The sequence below is a fragment of the Pituophis catenifer genome, unplaced genomic scaffold (genome assembly GCF_029215685.1).
Source record: "Pituophis catenifer annectens isolate HBS135680 unplaced genomic scaffold, rPitCat1.0.hap2 SCAF_3, whole genome shotgun sequence".
NCBI classification, from domain to species: Eukaryota; Metazoa; Chordata; class Lepidosauria; order Squamata; family Colubridae; genus Pituophis; species Pituophis catenifer.
In genome coordinates this window covers 75,494,279-75,515,649 of record NW_027256883.1, presented here as the reverse complement: position 1 = coordinate 75,515,649, position 21,371 = coordinate 75,494,279, and the positions used below count along the sequence as shown (strand labels likewise).

At 41.7% G+C, this 21,371-nt stretch overlaps 1 protein-coding gene across 1 annotated transcript in view; it reads left to right on the top strand.

Annotated features, from left to right (window-relative positions):
• Positions 1 to 21,371, top strand: part of PHLPP1 (PH domain and leucine rich repeat protein phosphatase 1) — a 225,752-nt gene that overhangs the window by 154,231 nt on the left and 50,150 nt on the right. Inside the window, exons 5-7 of the mRNA XM_070940757.1 lie at positions 12,474 to 12,620; positions 13,191 to 13,421; positions 16,059 to 16,261. Of these exons, the coding sequence (XP_070796858.1) occupies positions 12,474 to 12,620; positions 13,191 to 13,421; positions 16,059 to 16,261 (581 nt within the window). The remainder of the gene's footprint in view (positions 1 to 12,473; positions 12,621 to 13,190; positions 13,422 to 16,058; positions 16,262 to 21,371) is intronic.

Here is a 21,371-nt window from a genome sequence, read left to right as displayed (position 1 = left end):
ATTTCAGTGTAAAAGAATGTGGCTTTCTGATAGGCTGTGGACTCACACACACAAAAATACACACACAAAACACTTGGGGCAAAACTTGTAATTTATATGGATCTTAATCTGCATGGGATGGACTGAATATTTTGGTCAAATTATTGGATATCAAGGGCCTTATAATCCAAAATTTTCTTCTCCCACATTGTCTAAGTAGATTTAAAGGGGAAACTTGTAAGCATGGTGCAATAACACTCTCTCACTTGTATTCCCAATAAATATTATACATTAGAGATTCTAATAAGATATGACAGGTTTCCTAGTGACCTCCATTTGCTTTTTTGCAATCCATTTTATTGCTATTAAGATTGGATGTTATTATTTTATACTAGGAATATTTCAGAACTTTTATAAAAAAAAATATGATTTTTAGAATGTTAGATTTTTTTTCCTGGATAAACATAGCATGTAGCTTGAAAATACTAGCAATGTGTGAGGGTAGAGAAATCTCCCTAATTCCATTCCTTTGAAATCAGATTTGTCTATCCTAGATCTTCTGCGTCTCAATGTCATTTAATGACCTTTAAGTTCTGTATTACGTGAGGGGTGGAAAACAAATCTCGATGTTTACCTTTTCAACATTCTAGTTCCTATTTTGATGACACCGGTCACTGTTTTCAGTCAATTCAGTAAATCTCGCATCTTTCACTAGTGCAGGCCACCATGTAGGATTATCTTTAGTTGCTGCTTCTCTGGTTGTTTTCATGACAGCTGCTTAAGAATAGTCATTTAAGATGTTAAAAAAACACCACATTTTACCCGTGACTCAAATATCTCTTTATCAATGTACTGCAGCCTTCCCCAATCTAGTATCATGTTGAAACAAAATATATTGCCCCAAATGGTTGGGAATTCTAGTTTTTCTAGTCCCAACAATTGTGGATGGCATTAGAATAGGATAAACTAGTCTTTGCAAAGTTTATTCAAAGTATTTATGTTATTCCACTATCCAAATCCATTCATTCTCCAATTTAACAACTTCCTAAACAATATAAGCAAGGATGACACACAAATTCATGAAACATTCCATATTTTTAAAGGGGCCGCCATGGCTCAATGGTTAAAGACACTGAGCTTTTCAACCAGAAAGTTGACAACTCAAGTTTGAGACCTGAGCACCATGCAACAGAATGAGCTCCCGTTTCTGTCCCAGCTCCTGCCCATCTAGCAGTTTGAAAGCATGCAAATGTGAATAGATTAATAGGTACCACTTCAGTGGAAGGTAACAACTTTCCATGCATCTTTCGCATACAATCATGCTGGCCACATGACCATATAAAATGTCTTTGAACAATGCTGATTCCCTTGGCCAAGAGATGAGCAATGCACCCTAGAGTCAGACACAGCTGGAAAGGGAATAATTCTCAGGTTATTTTGATGCTATATATTCTGATCGATATTCAGAGCAATGCCTACCTCTTTCTTTACACTTTGCACCCAGGAAGGCTATATCTTCCCAATTTAGAGAGCCTAGGAAATGCTTGAGTATGTAGAATTTTATAAAGCTATAAATTTTTATTAAATTTCTTATAAAATGTGTAAGTTAATGGGATATTGCTGAGGTTGAGATATATAATATAACATATTATAATGGGGAACCTGAAAAGCTATTTTTTTTTTCAGCATATTCTGCATTCTAGTTTTTCTGAGACTGAGTACCTACACTTTTTAGTATGTGCCTTGGCTATTTACCCCTAGGTCTTTTCATACGCATTTCCCTTTTCCCCCCTCAGCATTTTAGAAAGCTCTGTATGTATTTATGCTAGACTCTTTAGATAACTCTCATATTTTCTTCTACTAGGAATTGCTCACAACTGCCCAATCAATGTCTTGCTTCCCAGGATTTACCATACTTCCTGAACATTTTCTTCCTTCAGATTTAACTTTTGTCTTAGTTCATCAAATTCTGTTATTCTGAAATCAATTTAGAAAGATGGTAAATTCAGGAAGATGCTCAAGCATATTGTTGATTTTTAGAATGTTAGATTTTTTTTCCTGGATAAACATAGCATGTAGCTTGAAAATACTAGCAATGTGTGAGGGTAGAGAAATCTCCCTAATTCCATTCCTTTGAAATCAGATAATGTTTAAGTGAAGTACATTGAAATTTTGATTTAATGGTTTGGATATATATTTGACAGAGAGCCAGTTTGGAGTAGTGGCTAAGGCATCAAGTTAGAAACTAGGAGGCTATGAGTTCTAGTCCTACCATAGGCACAAAGCCAGCTTGGTGACTTTTGGCCAGCCAGTCACTTTCTCTCAGTCCTAGAAAGGAAACTGGCAAACCATTTCTGAAAAACTAGCCAAGAAAACTGCAAGGACTTGTCCAGGCAGACTCTGAGAACCAGACATATTGAATTAAAGAAAAAATAATTGATGGATTCAAGATAGATTCAATAATGTACCATTAATATTCTTACGATAAGGAGAAGAAGTGAAGAATGATAAAAGAAAAATGGACCTTAGGTTGAAAAATACTGGGGAAATTTCAAAATTAAATGTGAGGTTGAGATTTACTGATTGTGCAGAAAATCATTTGAAATACATTTGAATAAAATGCTTACTTCTTGAGATTTCTTTGTCCAGCAGAACCATTACACTGTGGCTTGAACAAAGTCAGATCTCCTTACTGAAGCCAGTCATTCAAAAGAAAGATTAAGCCTGCTGACATGATTTACTTCTTCAAGTACATTATGTTTTATTAGCCCAATATAACGAGGCTGAGTTTAACCTGATTTCTGGGTTGAATGGTGGAGTCTGTGGTGCTGTAGTGCCCACAGCTTGCTAGCATGGCCTCAACAAACAAACAAAAACTGCCACACAATTCAAATTTTAATTTTGAAACCTAAAGCGACCTAGAACATTTACCCACTTTCTTTACAGTCACATCCACAGTACATTAACAGATAAATTACAAAGTCAGAGAAAAAAGTTTCACGATAAATTGGCATTCTGCTGCATCTGAATTAAGTGGCCTATCCAGCATTTCCGTTGCCTGTCTCAGTTAATGGGCAGTACATAGGATTATCTGAAGAAGAAAGAGGCAACCAGAAATGCATTGCTTTGTTTATGTTGCAACTAACAACAACACAAATATGGGGTGGAGCAGGGTGGAAAGTTTCATGACCGTTTCCCCAGGTTGGGCTGCTGCACGATGATGTTATTTTGAGTTGATGTGGGTCTGTGTGGTGGAATTATGATCCATGTTTTTGTATACTTCAGGTGTTTTTTGTTGTTGTTACAATTAAGCTTTTTTTTTTTTTACTTTATTTTAATTTGTTCTTTCTTGTTTGATTATTAGCTGGGTCCCTATGAAAACTGTTTTGAAGTTGTGATTTCCTGAGATTCCTAAATGTTTTCTGGGAGATAGAAAGATTGTATTTCTCTGACCTGGCTGGCCTCTTGAGAGGTATCTTTCTGCTCCATTGTTTTTTTTTTTTCCTGTAGGATTTTCCTAAACATTAGCACTGAACTATATTCCTTTCATATTTGCCCTAGTTTTTTGTGACCGAAAAGGGGTCAAGCTGGGAAGGAAGGATGCTAAGTTTGAGAGAGTCCCCTCAGGTGGCTGATTTTTCAAAGTGCTTTTTTGATACTGCAGTTGTTAGCTGCATATGTGTATTAATTCCCTTATCATGTGGGATTTAATGAAGGGAAAATAAAACCTTTTGATGAACTTTGAACCTCTCTCCATCTGAACCTGGTACAGTTGGGTCCTTTAACCATTTCATTGAGCCATTAATCTCAGTGACACACCTCACAATCTGTGTTGTTAGTTAATCTGAGTAATGTGGGGTACAGAAACAGGCCTGATAACTTGGTTATCCTCTAGCTTTCTTGAGTAATCTCTTCATAGCCTCTTCCCTGTTCCACTTTTACCTGAAATTGAGTCCTTCTTAGGATGCTATCACAGGTTCGAGGTGTGCAAATTTTTGAGAAGGATTAAAAGGATTATTTCTACTTGGGTAGGTTTGAAGGAGAGGTTTTAAAAATGTTATGAAATTAACTTGTAAAAAAAGGAGTCACCCTGTGTAGAAAACTTCTCACTAAGAAACTGTTTTTTAATGAGTGCTACTAATTGAAAACTTAATGATGAGTTTCTCATTTTAATGAAGCTTGCAGTATGTTTCTGATGAGCCAGGCAGTATGTTTTTTGCCCAGAGAATGTTTAACTCATTTAATACTCGTAACGTAGGCAATTGTTGGGGTGAGGGAATCTAGGGAATGTGTAAGTTCATAGTTATGCTCCCAATCATGGATCCTATCTTGAGGTGCTCAGACAACCATAGAATAGCAACAGTTCCTTGAGTTTTTGTTTAAAAATCAAATAGAATTTTTGTCCCATGGTTGCAGAAGAAAACTTGGGGGAAGGGAGAATTGTACAGTATTTTTGTAAATGAATTAATAATAGTGGTTAGAGTGGGCAGTTACACCTTAATGTACAGCTGTTGCAGCATCCCCATGGTCATGTGATCAAAATACAGGCACTTGGCAACTAGAAGGTATCTACGACTGTTAAGAGTCTTAGGTCATGTGATCACCATTTGTGACTTTCCCCAGGAAGCTTCCAACAAGCAAAGTCAATGGGGAAAACAAGATTCACTTAACAACTGTGTGATTCACTTGACTGCAGTAATTTACTTAATGACATCAGCAAAACTGGTCAGCTAAATGACCACATAATTGCATCGCTTAGCGATGGAAGTTCTGGCCCAGATTGTGATTGTAAATTGAGAACTATCTAATGCCAAATCCAATCTAAACATCTGACAGATTGTAACAATGAAAATAATAATAATAATAGCAAAAGGCAGCTTTACTTGGAACAGCTTACAACCTGTGATGATACCTTTAAAACCATAATAACATCTGCCTATCCCAAGTCTAGGTAAAGGACTCGATAGGTGGGTAAAAATGCCAAATTCTCCATTGAGAGTGGAGACAGCAGCCAGCGTGGGTAGTGCCCATCCAATCAGCTTGAAGGACTGAGCCTGCCAATGATTTTTAGTCCCGCCTTGTTGCCGGGCATGCCCAGCTTTTGGCTCAGTCCTTCAGCGCTGACTGGTGTGTGGGACTTTTCTCTGGCCAAATATTCTCTTTTTCTCTCTTTAATATTGGTGTTTTTTCGAAAAAATTGACTTGGACTGTTTGACTTTGCCTTCGTGATTCGACTGGGACACTGACTGATTCATTCTGGCTGACTTGGACCGTCTAGACTTCGTATTTGTGAGTTTGAGTAAAGAACCAGGCCTAAGCTAACAGCGATCTCTCCTGCCTCTGCTAAGGGCGTGGGGTTCTTTGCCCTCGATCTCCCCAAGGGAGGGCTTTTTGGACATTTGATCTTCGGGGGACTTTCTCTGCTATAGCGTTCCTCTTGCCCTTCGCTTATTTTGCCTCCGTTAATTATCGGCCGTTTCGGGAGGCATTCCTGAGCGGCGCCCGCCATTTTGAATTTCTAAAAATTTTTGCCGCCGTTGGGGGAGAGCACTAGATTGGCGTCCTGCATTCCTCCTCACTCTATTACTGCCGAAACGCTTCCTTTTGCAGCCGCTCTGCTCGGACTGCCTTATTTACTTGCTGAGCGTGGCGGGCTAAATAATTCTTCTGAGGAGCCTCGCGCCCCCACCTCTGCTTACTAGCCGGCAGTTGCGGCCTATTGGAATTTAACTCGTGGTCGCTCTATTCCGAATTTATTGCTGGCGGCAAGATTGCAGCTGAGGAGCTTCGCGCCCCCCCCCCACCTTCGGTGCTGCAGGGCTTTGATCCGGAGGTTTGTTTACTTCAGCCCAGTGGAGCTTTACGCCCCCTTACTCTGTGCAGTAGTCAGCGTCAGCTGCTGGCCATTAAAATTTAGTGGAGCTTCACGCCCCCACCAGAGTGTTTCATTTACAACGGTCACAAGTCTGTGACTTCTTTGTTTACTTATTTGATTGGTCTTGCCTCCCTTTCAACATTTCAAAGGCCTTCCTCCCCCCCCCCACTACCACCATAATTCCAGTTCGTGGAGTTTTCGCTCCCAACTTAGTTGGTCTGGCCTTAATTGGTATCAATAAGTGTTATTTTTACGAAAATTCCTTCTGTGGAGTTCCTCTCGCTCCCTCTGCCAATTCAGAACCTGATTACTGACACATCAAATATAAACGGTGTGTGGGGGTGTTACTTCAATTTTATTGTTGCCATGCCTAAGGCTCTTTCTAAATCCAAGCACGGCCGGAAGGCCAGTGCACGTGAGGTTGGCCAATCAGACTCCATGTCTGCTACCCAGCAATCTCCCATGGAAGATTCTAGGCCTCGGTCCAGATCCTCTCAACCCTCTCGTTCTCATCACAAGTCTTCCTCTCGTGACTTGTCATCCTCTTCTTCCAAAGCGGAACAACGTAGAGACAAAGTTTTGACCAGATTATGTGACAAGGCATGTGCCCAGTTGCCTTCCCCCATTCCTCAACCTGCCCCTTCTATTCCACCTCCAATCTCCGTACCACATTCGCCTTCTCCTGATCAACTATCTCTGCAAGATTGTCCAGTGACTATCTCTGAGGAAAATTTGTGGGGTGCTGACTCAGTGGCTCAACAACCGGTCCCTGATCCACCAACGACACAGACGGCTTCTTCATCTGACCCTGTGCCTGCCCGCGCCTTGGATTCAGTCGTCCCTCCAGATCAACTGCAACAAATGATTGAGGCGGCGGTTCAAAGGTCCTTGGCCGCCCGTTCGGGTCTTTCCAGTCGACAAGGGTCGGTAAGAGAGGCTTCCCCCTTTTCTGCGGGCCGCAGTGACGAAGGGTGTTCTCATTCAGTTCGCTCCACCTCTCCTACTTCTTCTCACTACAGTCATCCTTCTGCCTTTATCGACAAAGGAGATCCTGATTCTGACCTGTCGGAGGATGAGAATCTTCCCCCGGATCAGCCAGCCTTCACGGGTCTTTTTCCTCAAGCCTTGTTCAAATCATTGCTTTTCAAGGCGGTTAACACAGCCCGTCTTTCCTCTCCAAACGCTGATCCGGTACCACCTTCATCTTCCTCTGGATGCTTGGACCCGATGTTCGCGGAACCAGCTAGACCTATAACATCCGTTCCTACTCCTCCTCTCTTTCTGGACGTAGTGAAACGACAGTGGGAATCCCCGGCATCTGCTCCCCTACCTTCGTCTAATGACAAGAGAAACTTTCAGGTCTCCTCGGATCTCGAGGCTCTTCTTCAAATCCCTTCGGTGGATGCCCCAGTAGCCGCTCTTCTTCCTAACTCCAATGTTCCGGGTGAGCCGGACGAAGGTCTTCGACCTGATGAACGCAGATCTGATCAGGTTCTTCAAAAGGCCTTTCTAAGTTCCTCCTGGGCGATTAAAGCAACCACTACGGCTTCCTTCTTTAATCGGACAACGTTGCTTTGGTTGCGTCAGTTACAAGAGAAGCTAACCCCCGGGGATACTCGTATCAAGCAAGACCTGAATAAAATTGTGGCTGCTCTTCAATTTTCAGCTGACTCTACTCTGAATGCTGCCAAGTTCTCCGCAAAATCTTTAGCTTCGACAGTCACGGCTCGTCGTTTGTTGTACCTCCGTCACTGGCAGGCAGATGCCAGACACAAGTGGCGATTGGCTTCGGTTCCCTTTAAAGGCACGAAGCTTTTCGGGGACGCCTTAGATCCTTTCCTCACAGAAACTAGGGACAAAAAGAAGGTGTTAGCTGCTGCCTTCCGGAGAGGACCGCCCCGCTTCTCTCCTTACCCTCCTCGCTCTTACTCCAGAGGTGCGGATGGGGGGTCCTCCTCTTCTTCTCCTTTTCCCTCATTTAGGAGAGATGGGTCTTTCAGCAGGTTGCGGGGTTCTTCCGACAAGTCATTTAGAGGGCGCCCCTTTAACTTTAAGCGGCCCTTTCGAGGGGGAGGAGGTCGTTTCACCCGTCGCCGTCGCTGACTGCCTTCTGGATCCTCCCATTGGCGGTAGATTGGGTCTTTTTGCCGCTATCTGGGAAGAATCCACTTCGGACAAGTGGGTCCAGGCCACCTTAAGATCCGGGTTGGCCATTGAATTTATTGCCCCCCCCCCCTCGCACTTTTGTTTGCTGTCCGATTTCTCGTAATCCTGTCAGGAGGTCCCTTATGGATTCATCGGTTCAGCATCTTCTGGCTATCAGGGCTATTCAACCTGTACCTCCCGGTCAGGAGGGTTCGGGATTCTATTCAAGAGTGTTTCTAGTCCCAAAATCTTCAGGCGGGTGGCGTCCTATTCTGGACCTCAAACGTTTGAACAGATATGTTGTGTACCGAAAGTTTAAAATGCAGTCATTAAAGTCGATTCTCGACGGTGTTCGGAGGGGCGACCTCCTCTCTTCCATTGATCTAACTGAGGCCTACCTTCATATCCCTATCCTCCCATCCCATAGACAGTTTTTGAGGTTTTGTTATGATGGAGCACACTACCAATATAGGGCTCTCCCGTTTGGTCTTTCTTCTGCCCCTCGCACCTTTACGAAGGTACTGGCTGCCTTGGCGGCTCGACTCCGTCTACGTTCAGTTCGCCTCATGTGTTATTTAGATGATATTCTGCTATTGTCTCCTTCTGTGCAGCAGGCTGCCTCTGATATTCGTCTGACAGTTGAGGCGCTAGCGGCTCACGGTTTCTCCGTTAATTTGGAGAAGAGTCATCTCTCCCCCTCCACTAGATTAGTGCACCTGGGTGCCCTGATTGACTCTCTTCAGGGCAAAGTTTTTCTTTCTCCCGATAGGCAAGCTAGTCTGAGGCAGTTAATTTCCCAGGTTGAGCGGAGTCGGGTGGTTTCCCCCTATGTCTTGTCTCAACTCTTAGGTAAGATGATATCGGCGATAGCTATCGTTCCCTGGGCCCAGCTTCATGCCAGGGAACTACAATGGTTTCTCTTACCTTTACAGAAGGCCGGCAGAGGCACTTCACTGAAGCCGATTCCACTCCCTCCTGCGGTACGAAGATCCCTCCGCTGGTGGCGCTCCCCTGCTCTCTCGGCGGGTTGCTTTTTCCTCGAACCCTCGAGGGTGGTTGTAACGACAGATGCCAGTCTTCAGGGCTGGGGGGCCCATTGCCAAGGTCAACTGGCTCAAGGGACTTGGACAGCCTCGGAAGCTCGACATCCCATCAATTGGCTGGAACTGAAGGCGGTGTTTCTAGCTCTAAGGGCATTCCGCCATCTAGTCTCAGGTGCCCACGTCCTTGTCCTCACGGACAACGTCGCCGCAAAGGCACATTTGAACAAACTGGGGGGCACCAGATCGAAGTCTCTGCTCACCCTGGCAGTCGCGTTGGGGGTCTGGTCAGAGCGCCATCTGTGTTCACTTCGGGCGGAACACATCTCCGGGGTACAGAATGTTCAAGCGGACTGGTTGAGTCGACGGCAGATAGACAATGCGGAATGGCGTCTACTTCCGCTCCTCTTCCAAGAGTTGTCTCTTCGCTTCGGTCATCCAGTAATCGACCTATTCGCAACTCACGAGAACACTCAACTTCCGCTGTTTTTCTCCCGGTACCCACATCCTCGAGCGGCCGGCGTCGACGCCCTTCGAACTCCATGGCCGTCGGGCCTTCTGTACGCATTTCCTCCGACGGTTCTCCTTCCCAGGGTCATCCGCAAGATTCTATCCGAGCGAGCGGAAGTGATCCTTGTAGCTCCTCATTGGCCTCGGAGACCCTGGTTTGCGGACCTCGTGTCACTATCGGTGACCCCATCGTGGCGCATTCCTCTCTCGGACGACATTCTCCTACAAGGCATCCTGAAGCACCCAGACCCGGCCTGGCTCAATCTAACCGTTTGGAGGTTGAGCGGTGCACTTTGAGAGAGGTACAAATCCCGGCGGATGTAGTACATACCTTACTTTCCTCCCGACGTCCTTCTACGGAACACATTTACTCTGCCACCTGGCGGAATTTCTGTACCTGGTGTAATCAGGCCGATGTCAGTCCTCTTCACCCGTCTATCATTCATATCCTGATGTTTTTGCAAACAGGCCTCTCCCGGGGTCTCTCCCCTAACACTCTCCGCCGGCACATTGCAGCTTTATCTTCGGTCCTTACCTGCGGATCCTTGTCGTCTCTGGCTCAACATCCCTTGATCCGCCGTTTTCTTCGGGGGGCAAAGAATTTGTGTCCTCCTGTTCTGCATCGCTATCCCACCTGGGATCTTCCTCTCGTCTTGCAGTCTCTTACGAGTTCTCCATACGAGCCTCTTCAGTCTACCAGCCTCAGACTCCTCACCTGCAAGGTTGCCTTCCTAGTGGCCATTACTTCAGCTCGCCGCATATCGGAGCTTGCTGCCTTGTCCACTCGTCCTGACCTTTGCGTGTTCCACACGGACCGTGTGGTACTCCGTTTGGACCCTACATTCGTCCCGAAGGTCAACTCTGTGTTCCACCGTACCCAAGAGCTTATCCTGCCTAATTTCTGCCCTCGGCCTTCTCACCCACGGGAACGTCGTTGGCACTCCCTTGACGTCCGACGGGCACTACGGATTTACCTGAAGAGGACGGCTCCTTTCCGACGCACGGAGTCTCTCTTTGTCTCCTTCTTACCTACTTCTCAGGGCAGTAAAGTTTCGTCCTCCACCATCGGTCGTTGGATTCGACAAACTATCGCCACGGCTTATGATGTCAGATCCCTTCCACGTCCTTCAGGATTAACAGCTCACTCCACCCGCAGCGCAGCTACGACGGCAGCTTGGGCGACACAGGCTTCCTTGCTGGAAATTTGTAGGGCGGCCACGTGGACGTCTCCTAGTCCTTTCATCCGACACTACAAACTCGACCAGTTTGCATCGGCCGAAGCTTCATTTGGACGCCGGGTTCTACAAAGGGTTGTTGCCGGAGAGGACATTACAACCCAGCGTGATCCCCCCCTAACATCGGGACAGTGAACTTGGGTATGTCCCACGCTGGCTGCTGTCTCCACTCTCAATGGAGAAGGATCGTTGGTCTTACCTGATACGTTCCTTCTCGTTGAGTGGAGACAGCAGCCAGACCCTCCCTTTTCTTCACGCTGGGATCGACATAGGAATTTTTTTCTGTCTTTCTGTCTTTGTTTCCTTTGTCCCACACACCGAGCCTGTCTTCCAGTCTTCACCAAAAGCTGGGCATGCCCGGCAACAAGGCGGGACTAAAAATCATTGGCAGGCTCAGTCCTTCAAGCTGATTGGATGGGCACTACCCACGCTGGCTGCTGTCTCCACTCAACGAGAAGGAACGTATCAGGTAAGACCAACGATCCTTCAGTCTAAACATCTGCTCATCCAATCATAATAAGTTTCCAATTTGACCAATTTTGTAACTGTGATACTACTGCTATTATGTTTATTTTATTTTATTTTATTTATTAAATATGCTGTCCATTTTGCCTACAGGTGACTCTAGACAGCTCATATATATATAACATTAAAACAATAAATAGTAACACTAAATTTAAAATTCACAAAGATGGGGGAAAAGGGAGCAAGATGTACATGAGGAGGAGATTTTGTTTTAGTCAATGTCCAGAATGACATGACCCCATTGGGTCTAGGCCAGTTGGCAGCACAAAGTCTTCAGACTCTTTTGGAAGGTCAAAAGAGGAGGGGGTTACAGATCTCATCTCAAGGAACATGATGTTTTGGGGCCTGGGAGCCATAGCAGAAAAGGCTTTTCTCCTGTCCCGTTCCCACCCCCTGCCAGAATTACTTGACCAACAAAGTCCTCAGCATGTCCCTTCTGCCCATGCATGCATTGGGTGGGCCAATCCCATTGGGGTGAGATGGTTCCTTAGATAACTTGGACCCATACCATGAAGGGCTTTAAAGGTAAGAACCAACATTTTGAATTGGACTTGGAAGCAAAGTGGCAACCAGTGCAGCTCACAGAACAGCGGTGTAGCATGGGCCGCGCTAGGGGGCCCAAGAACTGTCTGTGCAACTACATACTGTGTCAGTTGTACAGCTTTATAGCTTCTGAATACTCTTCAAAGATATGCCCATGTAGAGTTTGTTGCAATAGACCCATGTGTGAGATGACCAGAGTTTGAGTGATTTTTAATCTTTATTTACCTCCAAGAGTATCTATGCAAGGCAAGCTTCTACATAACTGGCTCTAAAAATTCTGTATTTGCTATCTTAAAATAGGCTATAGGTTTTATTGGGATAGTTCTGGGACTTTTAGTGCACCCTTGAGCATTATGCATTTTGATCACTGCTGCCTTACTTGGTACAAAATTAATATCTGCACATACCTTTTTTCATTTAAGCCCACAGCTTTTATAAGTGATGAGAGATCAATAAAGAGTCAACAATGGAAATCACCCTAGCCTCTTTAGCTAGTACTGGGAGAAATAATAGCTGGCTGATGTTTCAATTGTATTAAGGTATTCTAAGTTATATGTTTCTTCTATGATACTATTTTTATTAATCTGTTATGCCTGTTCTGGTTTTTCCTCTCTATTCTAGATTCAGTAAGCTGAGGAGCTTAAACCTTTCCAACAATCATTTAGGAGATTTCCCTTTGGCGGTGTGCAGCATTCCAACCTTAACTGAGCTCAATGTGTCCTGCAACACACTCAGAAGTATACCAGCAGCTGTTGGAGATATGAACAAGTAGGTCTAGAACAAAGATGGTAAAAGCGGTTTGAATCTCAGGCATGGCAGTTTCCCTCAGTAGGTTGTCAAACTGTGTTTGGTTGTGGAGAAAATGATATGGCCTGTGCCTACAAAATGGTTAGTGGGTTCCTCCCATAAAGAGAACCACTCTAGAGAGAATGTGAAGACTGATTGGGAGCTTAGTTGAAGAGCAGGAATACCTGGAATGGATCCTATTGAATGAGGATGATCATCTTTTCTTCCAGCTCTGCAATTCCATCTCATAATAAGGCTGGAGTGGAAATCCTTGCTCTAGACCAGGGGTGTCAAACTGGCGGCCCGTGGGCCAGATGTGTCACGCGCAGGCCATGCCCACCCCAGTTCCGCAAAGGCAAAAAAAAAAATGTTGTGATACATCACATGAAATCACGACATAACATGATGCGATCGAATTTGACACCCGATCTAGACATTCATCTTGAGCCTGATATTTAAAAGCAATCTGAATCATGACGTAAATGATTGATTAATGACCTAAAGTTTTCACAAGTGATTTTTTAAAATTTTCTTCCTCCTTTTTATCAAAAGTTTACAGACCTTCTTGTTGGATGGGAACTTCCTCCAGAGCCTTCCAGCTGAGTTGGAAAGGATGCATCAGCTTAGTTATTTAGGCCTCTCTTTCAATGAATTCAGTGACATTCCTGAAGTCCTGGAGAAACTGACTGCCATGGACAAACTCTGCATGTCTGGAAATTGTATGGAGATACTAAGTTTGCCAATACTAAAGAAAATGCCACACATAAAACATATAGATCTAAGGTATGTATCATCTGAGAAAAAAGATATGTATCAATGTTAAATGACTATTTTAACAGATGGTGTCAAGCCAAGATTAATTTATCTTTCGTAAAAAAAAAATATATTTTCAAGATACTAGTTGTGATTAGCATATACTTTGAAACATATGATTAAACTTTCCAGCCAGAGTATTCCTTGCCAATTAATTACCTTGTTTGTTTCCTTGCTTTTTTATTCATATGGTCGAGTTTTCAGTTGATTTTTGACATAATTCATCACTTTATGGCAAGATTATTGCTTGTTGTTATTAAATGGTCTGTACTTTCAATTGAGAAATGTATTAAGCAGAAATATTTACCAGTACTTTTCGAATTCAGTCTTGCTGACTTATTTAGTTAGATATTAATTTTTCCTTTCCTTTGATGACAGATTTGTCATGATGAATTGGTTCTGTAGGAACTCTGATTATTAGCCAAAGCTTTAGCTTGCCTTACCTTTTCTTTGACTTCCAAATAGGCTTAGAAATTAATTCTGACCTCTAACTAGGGACAATTGGAACGATTGTTGAAAACTTTGGAAAAGATGAGAAAAGAGAAGGCTAATGTAGCCCATTGTTAAAATATTATTTCATATTATTGTTAAAATGTAATTATTATGCAGCTCCTTATTAGCTTTTAAACGTGTTTAGTGGAAATTGGTAGAGTCGGAAACTCAGAACTTTACAAGCTTTTCAGGACATGCATATGATAATAGACCAGGCAGTTCTCCCTTATCTATATTTGTGTAAGACCTCTTTCCTGTTCTATTATTCTAATTTAATTTTGAGGGATTGGATACACACGCAGTGGCAGTTTTGAACTTGAAATAATTATATACATTGGAGCTATATTAATTTGCCCAAAATTTATCAGTAAGATTGGACTGCATCATTTTATTTCTGCATTTTTTTTGCTGAAGTGCTTCAATTTGTTTTTCTGTTTGCAGGAATAACCTGCTTCTTAAAGCACCATTAACTCCTTTTTACTAGTGGATATTGATTTCACAAAGAAGACATATGCTGCATTTTAGGAAAAAAAATAATGTAGTATTTTTTTAATATGATACAATTATTTTCTTAGTTTTTTATAACTTTTCTTTTTATCCCAAAGCAGTGTTTTAATTAGGCAATTTAGTCATCCATCTCTCCTGGTTAGCCCTGAGAATTAAAATTCAGAGACATTTTAGGTAGCCAGTGTGATGGCTTTCTGCAGATAACTTTTATTTATGTAAAAAGTCACAAGTTTTCTTTTCTTGTTTATTTGGGGTTCAGTATGAACTGGTTTGGTGCAAAATCTGTCCTACTCTTTCAGCAATGAGCTTTGGATCATGATATTGTCACTATATACATACAGTCACGTGAATAAAAAAGTACACCCTCTTTGAGTTCTCTGGTTTTACATATCAGGAAATAGTAAAAATCATCTGGTGTTTAACCATTCTTAAAAGTAAATACAACTTCAGATTGTATAAGAAGAGGGAGTCAAGCTATTCTCCAAAGCACCTGAGGGTAGGACAAGAAGCAATGGGTGGAAACTAATCAAGGAGAGAAGCAACTTAAAACTAAGGAGAAATTTCCTGACAGTTAGAACAATTAATCAGTGGAACAACTTGCCTCCAAAAATTATGAATGCTCCAACACTGGAAGTTTTTAGGAAGATATTTGGATAACAATTTGTCTGAAGTGGTGTAGAGTTTCCTGCCTAAGCAGGGGGTTGGACTAGAAGACCTCTAAGGTCCCTTCCAACTCTGTTATTCTAAATAGATAAAAATGAAGTTGAACAATAACACATGACTTATTACATACACCATGTCATCATTTATTTTACACACACACACACACACACACACACACACACACACACACACACAAAAGCCATGCTAAGGACCAGATGATTTTTACCATGTTCTAATACATAAAATTATAGAATTCAAAGAGCGTGTACTTTCTTTTTCACATAACTGTATATTCACATAATGCTTTGCCAATGGTAGAAAACTTGAAGAGCCTCACGTTATTCATTCTCTTTACTCTCTTTGTCATTGTTTACTCCAAGGGAATTTATAATAATGTTTTAAATTCTATATATGTTGGCATTTTCTGAAGAAATTCCTAAATCTGATGTCGGTCAGCATTTCTTTGTTGTGAATATGGATAATCCCTATTGAATCATCAAAACTTTGTTAATGTGTCTTCATCTGCCACTAATGTTTAACAGATATTAATTCCATACATTTTTGTATTGAGACGAGTTAGGAAGCCATCACTTTACTATAGTCTTTAAAATTGTTATGACCCAAAAATGATAAACACTAAAAATGCAAATGATAATTTGCCTTGGAACATTAAAGTGAGCAATGGTTAATTGGGGAGGGCATCTGACTTGGATGGTATTAAAAATAATTGGGTATTGAATACAAAATAAGAAGGCATTCTCATAAATCAGTGCAAACTTTTCAGAGAAATGCAAGTATAACTAGAAAAATTGAACTTGGTCTTTTTGGCCAAGGATACTTGGAACTGATAAATTAAAAGCCAAATTTTGTTTTCCAGCCTTCTAAAAAAAGGAGGCTAAATAACTGATCCCAGCTCTTTTTCCCCCCTTCCCATTTCTATCCCAGGTTAAATGTGATTAGAAGATTGATGGGAGATGAGAGTGACTTCCTACATCATGTGACCCAGCTCGATCTTCGGGATAATAAGCTAGGAGAGTTAGATGCAACCATCTTCAATAACATTGAAATACTACACTGTGAAAGAAACCAGCTGGTAACCCTCAAAATCAGTGGATACTTACTTAAAGCTCTTTATGCCACTTCAAATGGTATGTTTACTTTGAAGGTAGTTCAAATAGGAATTGATGTTCCTAGCCTTTTCTTCTTCAACTGGATTTATATGCAATATTAAATTGTGGATGAATCCAGTCCTTAACCATCTGGCTTTACATAAAACATTTAGCAGCAGAATTTTCGAAGCTTGTAGAGTGGTGCTTACATGCTCTTTTAGAGTGTTGTAAAGTGGAAATGCAAGTTTTAAATCTCCTACATTGTCTCACAAATCCGTATATTCTTTGTGAGATAAAATAAAGTGACCGGTCTAGAGAGCTATAAATTTTATACAGGTAGTCCTTAACTTATGTCCACAATTGGAACTGGAATTTTGGTCACTAAGTGATGTGGTTATTAATTATATTATCATGTGACCAGACGCAATTTTACTACCATTTTCCCCATGTCATTAAGCAAATCACTGCTGACGTTAAGTGAATCACATAGTTAAGTGAATTCCACTGTCATTAAGCAAATCCAGGTTCCCCAATTGACTTTGCTTGTCGGAAACCAGCTGGGAAGGTCGCAAAATGATCACATGACCACAGATGCTACAAATGTTGTATAGTTTAAGCTGGTTGCCTATAATGTTGTATAGCTTAAGCTGGTTGCCAAGCTCCTAAATTGAGATCATGTGATTGCAGGGATGCTACAGTGATTGTAACTTCAAGGACATGTTGTGAGTTTTCCAGTTGTAACTTCAAGACATGTTAAAGAAATGATCATAAATCAAGGACTATCTATTCCATTGAATAATAATATTCTAATCTACAGTTTATGTTGGGTTATGGTTATGGTTAGGGGTTGAGAAGATACATTATCAATTCTTTCTCATTAAAGTCCTTAATATTTTCCCTATGTTCCATTTATATTGATATCATATGTTCATGTTGCTAGACACTTTGCGGGATGTTTTCTCAGGTGTCCATTTCCACTTTCTTGTTCTCTTTTTCCACTTTTTGAAAGCAATCTATTTCTTTCACCAGCCAGTTCAGCTTCTTTGAAAACGATTATGTAATGGTACTTGGAAAGGCTCTGGACAAACGGTGAGACTGCATAGCTCCAGCTGCATAATAAGTGGGACAAGGGGTCCAGAAGAGACCCTCCCTAGTTTCCTAAGCTGTAAAGGAGGAGAATTGCACTTTTACTGGCAAAAGCCTGTTAATGTAGCCTGACCATAAAATAGATTTAGCACATCTGTTTTCCTTTCTGGACTGCCTAATAAGGCTGACAGGTTCAGAGGATTCCTGCATTGAATACATAGAGGGAGAAGTACTTCCATTGCTAGTAGCTAGTAAAGCAGCATCTAACTCTACAATGCTTTTTTCCTATGGAGTTTAGCAACATGTATAGAGAGCTTTCTCATGCTAACAATATACTCTGATAAGGGGCCCATATCACTCAGCAGAAGCCAAGGGAGAACTTCTAGATTTCTATACTTTGAGTTGATCTGAAACAGGCTCAGATCTGAAACAGCCTCAATCTTCCTTTTATCTTCCTGTTATCAAAAGATTGATTCTCTGTCCGCTTTTTCCCACGTATCCTTGTCTTTTCACATTCATTTTGGGAACGCCACAGTTTGCCACTGTTTCATTGTTGACAGTTTAGTGCTGATATTTAAAATGATAAGGACCAAATCAGCAACCGATGTGGCTTATGAGTACAGTGGCCATATTTCCTTGGGAAAAATAAGAATAAGCCTGAAAAAGGGACAAATTTGGATGACGTTCATAAAGATAAAAATTTATAACTTTGCTTTACAAAGGAAAATTCAAAGCAAAATCAAGAAAAACTTTACAAAACCCACATTCTAATCAAAATATCTAAAATCAGTGTATGTAAACTTATTTTAAAAAGACAGTTCAGTTTCTATATTTTTTACATGAAGAAAGATTCTGCATTAAGTGCTATCATTTATACAGTAAATGCTAATGACTAAAATAAAGGACAAAAGTGAATTTTTGAAAAATAAATGTAAAGGACAGCTGTATGAAATTCTTTATAATAAGAGGTTTATGGTCACTGTACTGATGAGTGACAGTGCTGAGAAGCTGATTCAGAACAAAGATACACACATGTCTTTTGAATAATATTTCAGACCCTTTTGGGGTTGTTTTTTTTTGCTGAAAGCAATCAGCAGGATACAGCTAGAAAAGTTATTAAATTAACTTTGAATTTAAAATTGGCCAAATGTGTTATATTCTGAAAACAAAACTCCCCTCCCTCCGGGACCAGTTTGAGTACATTGTGCATACTTTTGCTTTGCATAATATTACTAGTAGGGGGGGGAAAGATTTCCATCAAATCTTGAAGCTCTCCTTAGCTGGAAATCCTGATTGATTACTTGAAATACACATTTATGCTGTGCAACAGTTCATTTCTCTTATTTTTTACTTCCCTAACCATTGATCTAGAGCAAGGGTGTCAAATTTGATTTCATTGAGGGCCACATCAGGGTTGTGTTTGACCTCAGGGGCCAGGGAGGGTGTGACCAGGGTGGGCATGGCCAGCTCAATGTCATTCGTGTCAGGGGCGCCTGTGGTGGCTCAAGCGCTGTGCCAGAGAAAAAGGGCTCCTGAGCTCCCTTTTTGCCTGCGATGGCCTCCTGCAACCCTCTGCCAGCGAAAAGGGAGTTCGGGAGGCCATGTGAGGCCCTCCGAAGCTCTGTTTTTGCTGGCAGAGGCACCGCGTGCCAATCCTTTGCTGTTTCCAGGGCGGCCCCGCGGGCCAGATCTAAGCATCCCGGGGGCCATATCCGGCCCCTGGGCCTTGAGTTTGACACCCCTGATCGAAAAGTAAATCCTAGCTTCATGATCTCTGTGTTGTGATTGATTCACAACCTATCCTTCCCTGACTGATTCTTTTTTAAACCTCTGATTTTAGTTCATCTGCCTGCATCTCCAATATGCATAACATACCGTTGAGTGGTGGGGCAGATTGCAAAATGAGTAGTAGCAAAAATCAGGCTTTTTGAAATAATTATTTGTATAGTAGCTCGATGAATGGATGAGTTGCAACTGTGGAAGATAATATAGATTAGTGTACAAAAATGGTTACAGCTACTAGGCATGGTAAAGGTTTGACATGGGGTCCAGAGGACATTTCAATAGATTGCATGTCTAGAAGTGAACATAGTACAGGTAGTCCTCAATTTACAGTAGTTCATTTAGTGACCGTTCAAGATTACAACGGCACTGAAAAAAGTTGATTTATGACTGTTTTTCCACATTTACGATCATTACAGCATCCCCATGGTCACATGATCAAAATTCAGATGCTTGGCAAACTGGTTCATATTTATGACGGTTGCAGCGTCCCAGGGTCATGTGATCCCCCTTTGCGACCTTCTGATAAAGAAAGCCAAGTTTGTTTAACAACCATATTGCTAACCTAACAAATGAAATGATTCCCTTAACAACCGTGGCATGAAAAGTCGTAAAACAAGACAAACTCACTTAACAGATGTTTTACTTGGCAAACTAATTTTTGGGCTCAATTGTGGTCATAACTCAAGGACTACCTGTAAATGTACTGTGAATTCTTTTTTAGGGGATGTCCTTGGTGAAATAATCAAGTGAGAGATTTTTTATTTATCCAGAGGACTCATTCTCACCAAAGAGATTAATTTGTGCCTGGGTAGTATTGCAAATGCAGACTCTGCAAATGAAGGGTTATATGATTGAATGCACCTCCATTTCACTAACAACAACAACAACAAAAACACTTGTCAAGAGAGCTAGGTGTTGGGAGAAGGATTTAGATCAAAATCAAGGGCTGCATAACATCAGAATGCAATTTTCATTCTGCCTATTTGCAGTGCCCAACTCCACTCAACATATTTCTGTCTAGTGACTATTAGGAGAAGGTTTGCTTGTTCTTGCCTAACATTTGACCGTTTAGAGAAGCTTTTTAAAATTTAGCCAGAGGTTTTTTGGTGTTGGTGTCCTTACCGAGATTAAATCTACTGAAGCTGATTTTCGACATGAAGAGATTTTCTTTTCAACTTAGTTATACTAGACAAGCTATACCAGTAATGGCTAATCTTTTCCGGACTGAGTGCCCAAAGCCTGCACACACGTGCCCCTGAACCCCCAAAATGCAATGCACGTGTGGTCCCCCCCACACAGCTCCCCACACACACTCCTGCCCCCACGTATGTGTGGCAGAGACCCAAAGACCAGCTGGTCGGGGGGAGGCACGTGTGCATGCGCTGAACTGAGGCGATGGCTCACATGCCATCAGAGAGGGCGCTGCATTCCACTTCACTGAGCTATACCAACTATAGCATTGTGAAGTGATAAAACCGCAATACATTTTTTTTTACTGATCAGAGATATATCATAGAGCTCTTGGGGAGAAAGATATTTCATGTACTCCCAAAACACACACTATGAATTACAATTGTTAAAGCAAAACTATAGTTTACAAAATAAAGGATGAATACTTTTTCTTTACAACAGAGCCATATTTTATGTAAGGTAAAGGCAAATAAGAAAATCCCATCTATTTCAGTAAAATCAGATTATGGGGGCAATAAGATGACTTTGTATAAATATACAAAAGTATGAAGGCTATTGTTTAATGCATTGTAAGCCGTCCTGAGTCTCCGGAGAAGAGCGGCATATAAATCAATTTTTTTTAAAAAATGTCTTCAAATGTTAAAATGCTCTTTATTTTTTACTAGATTCATATTTGCTGTTTTTAACTGTTCAGTTGTTTCAGCTGTGATCTAGTGTAGTTTGCAGGTAGTTCTCAACCTACAACTACAATTGAGCCCCAAATTTTTGTTGCAAAGTGAGACATTTGTTAAGTGAATTTTACCCCATTTTACGACCTTTCTTGCCACAGTTAAGTGAATCACTACAGTGGTTAAATTAGTAACATGGTTGTTAAGTGAATCTGGCTTTCTGATTGACTTTGCTTGTCAGGAGGTCACAAAAGGGGATCACGTGACCCTGGGACACTGCAACTGTCATAAATATGAGTCAGTTGCCAAGTGTCTGAATTTTGATCACATGACCATGGGGATTTTGCAATCATAAGTGTGAAAAACGGTCCTAAATTACTTTTTTCAGTGCTGTTGTAACTTTGAAAGGTCGCTAAATG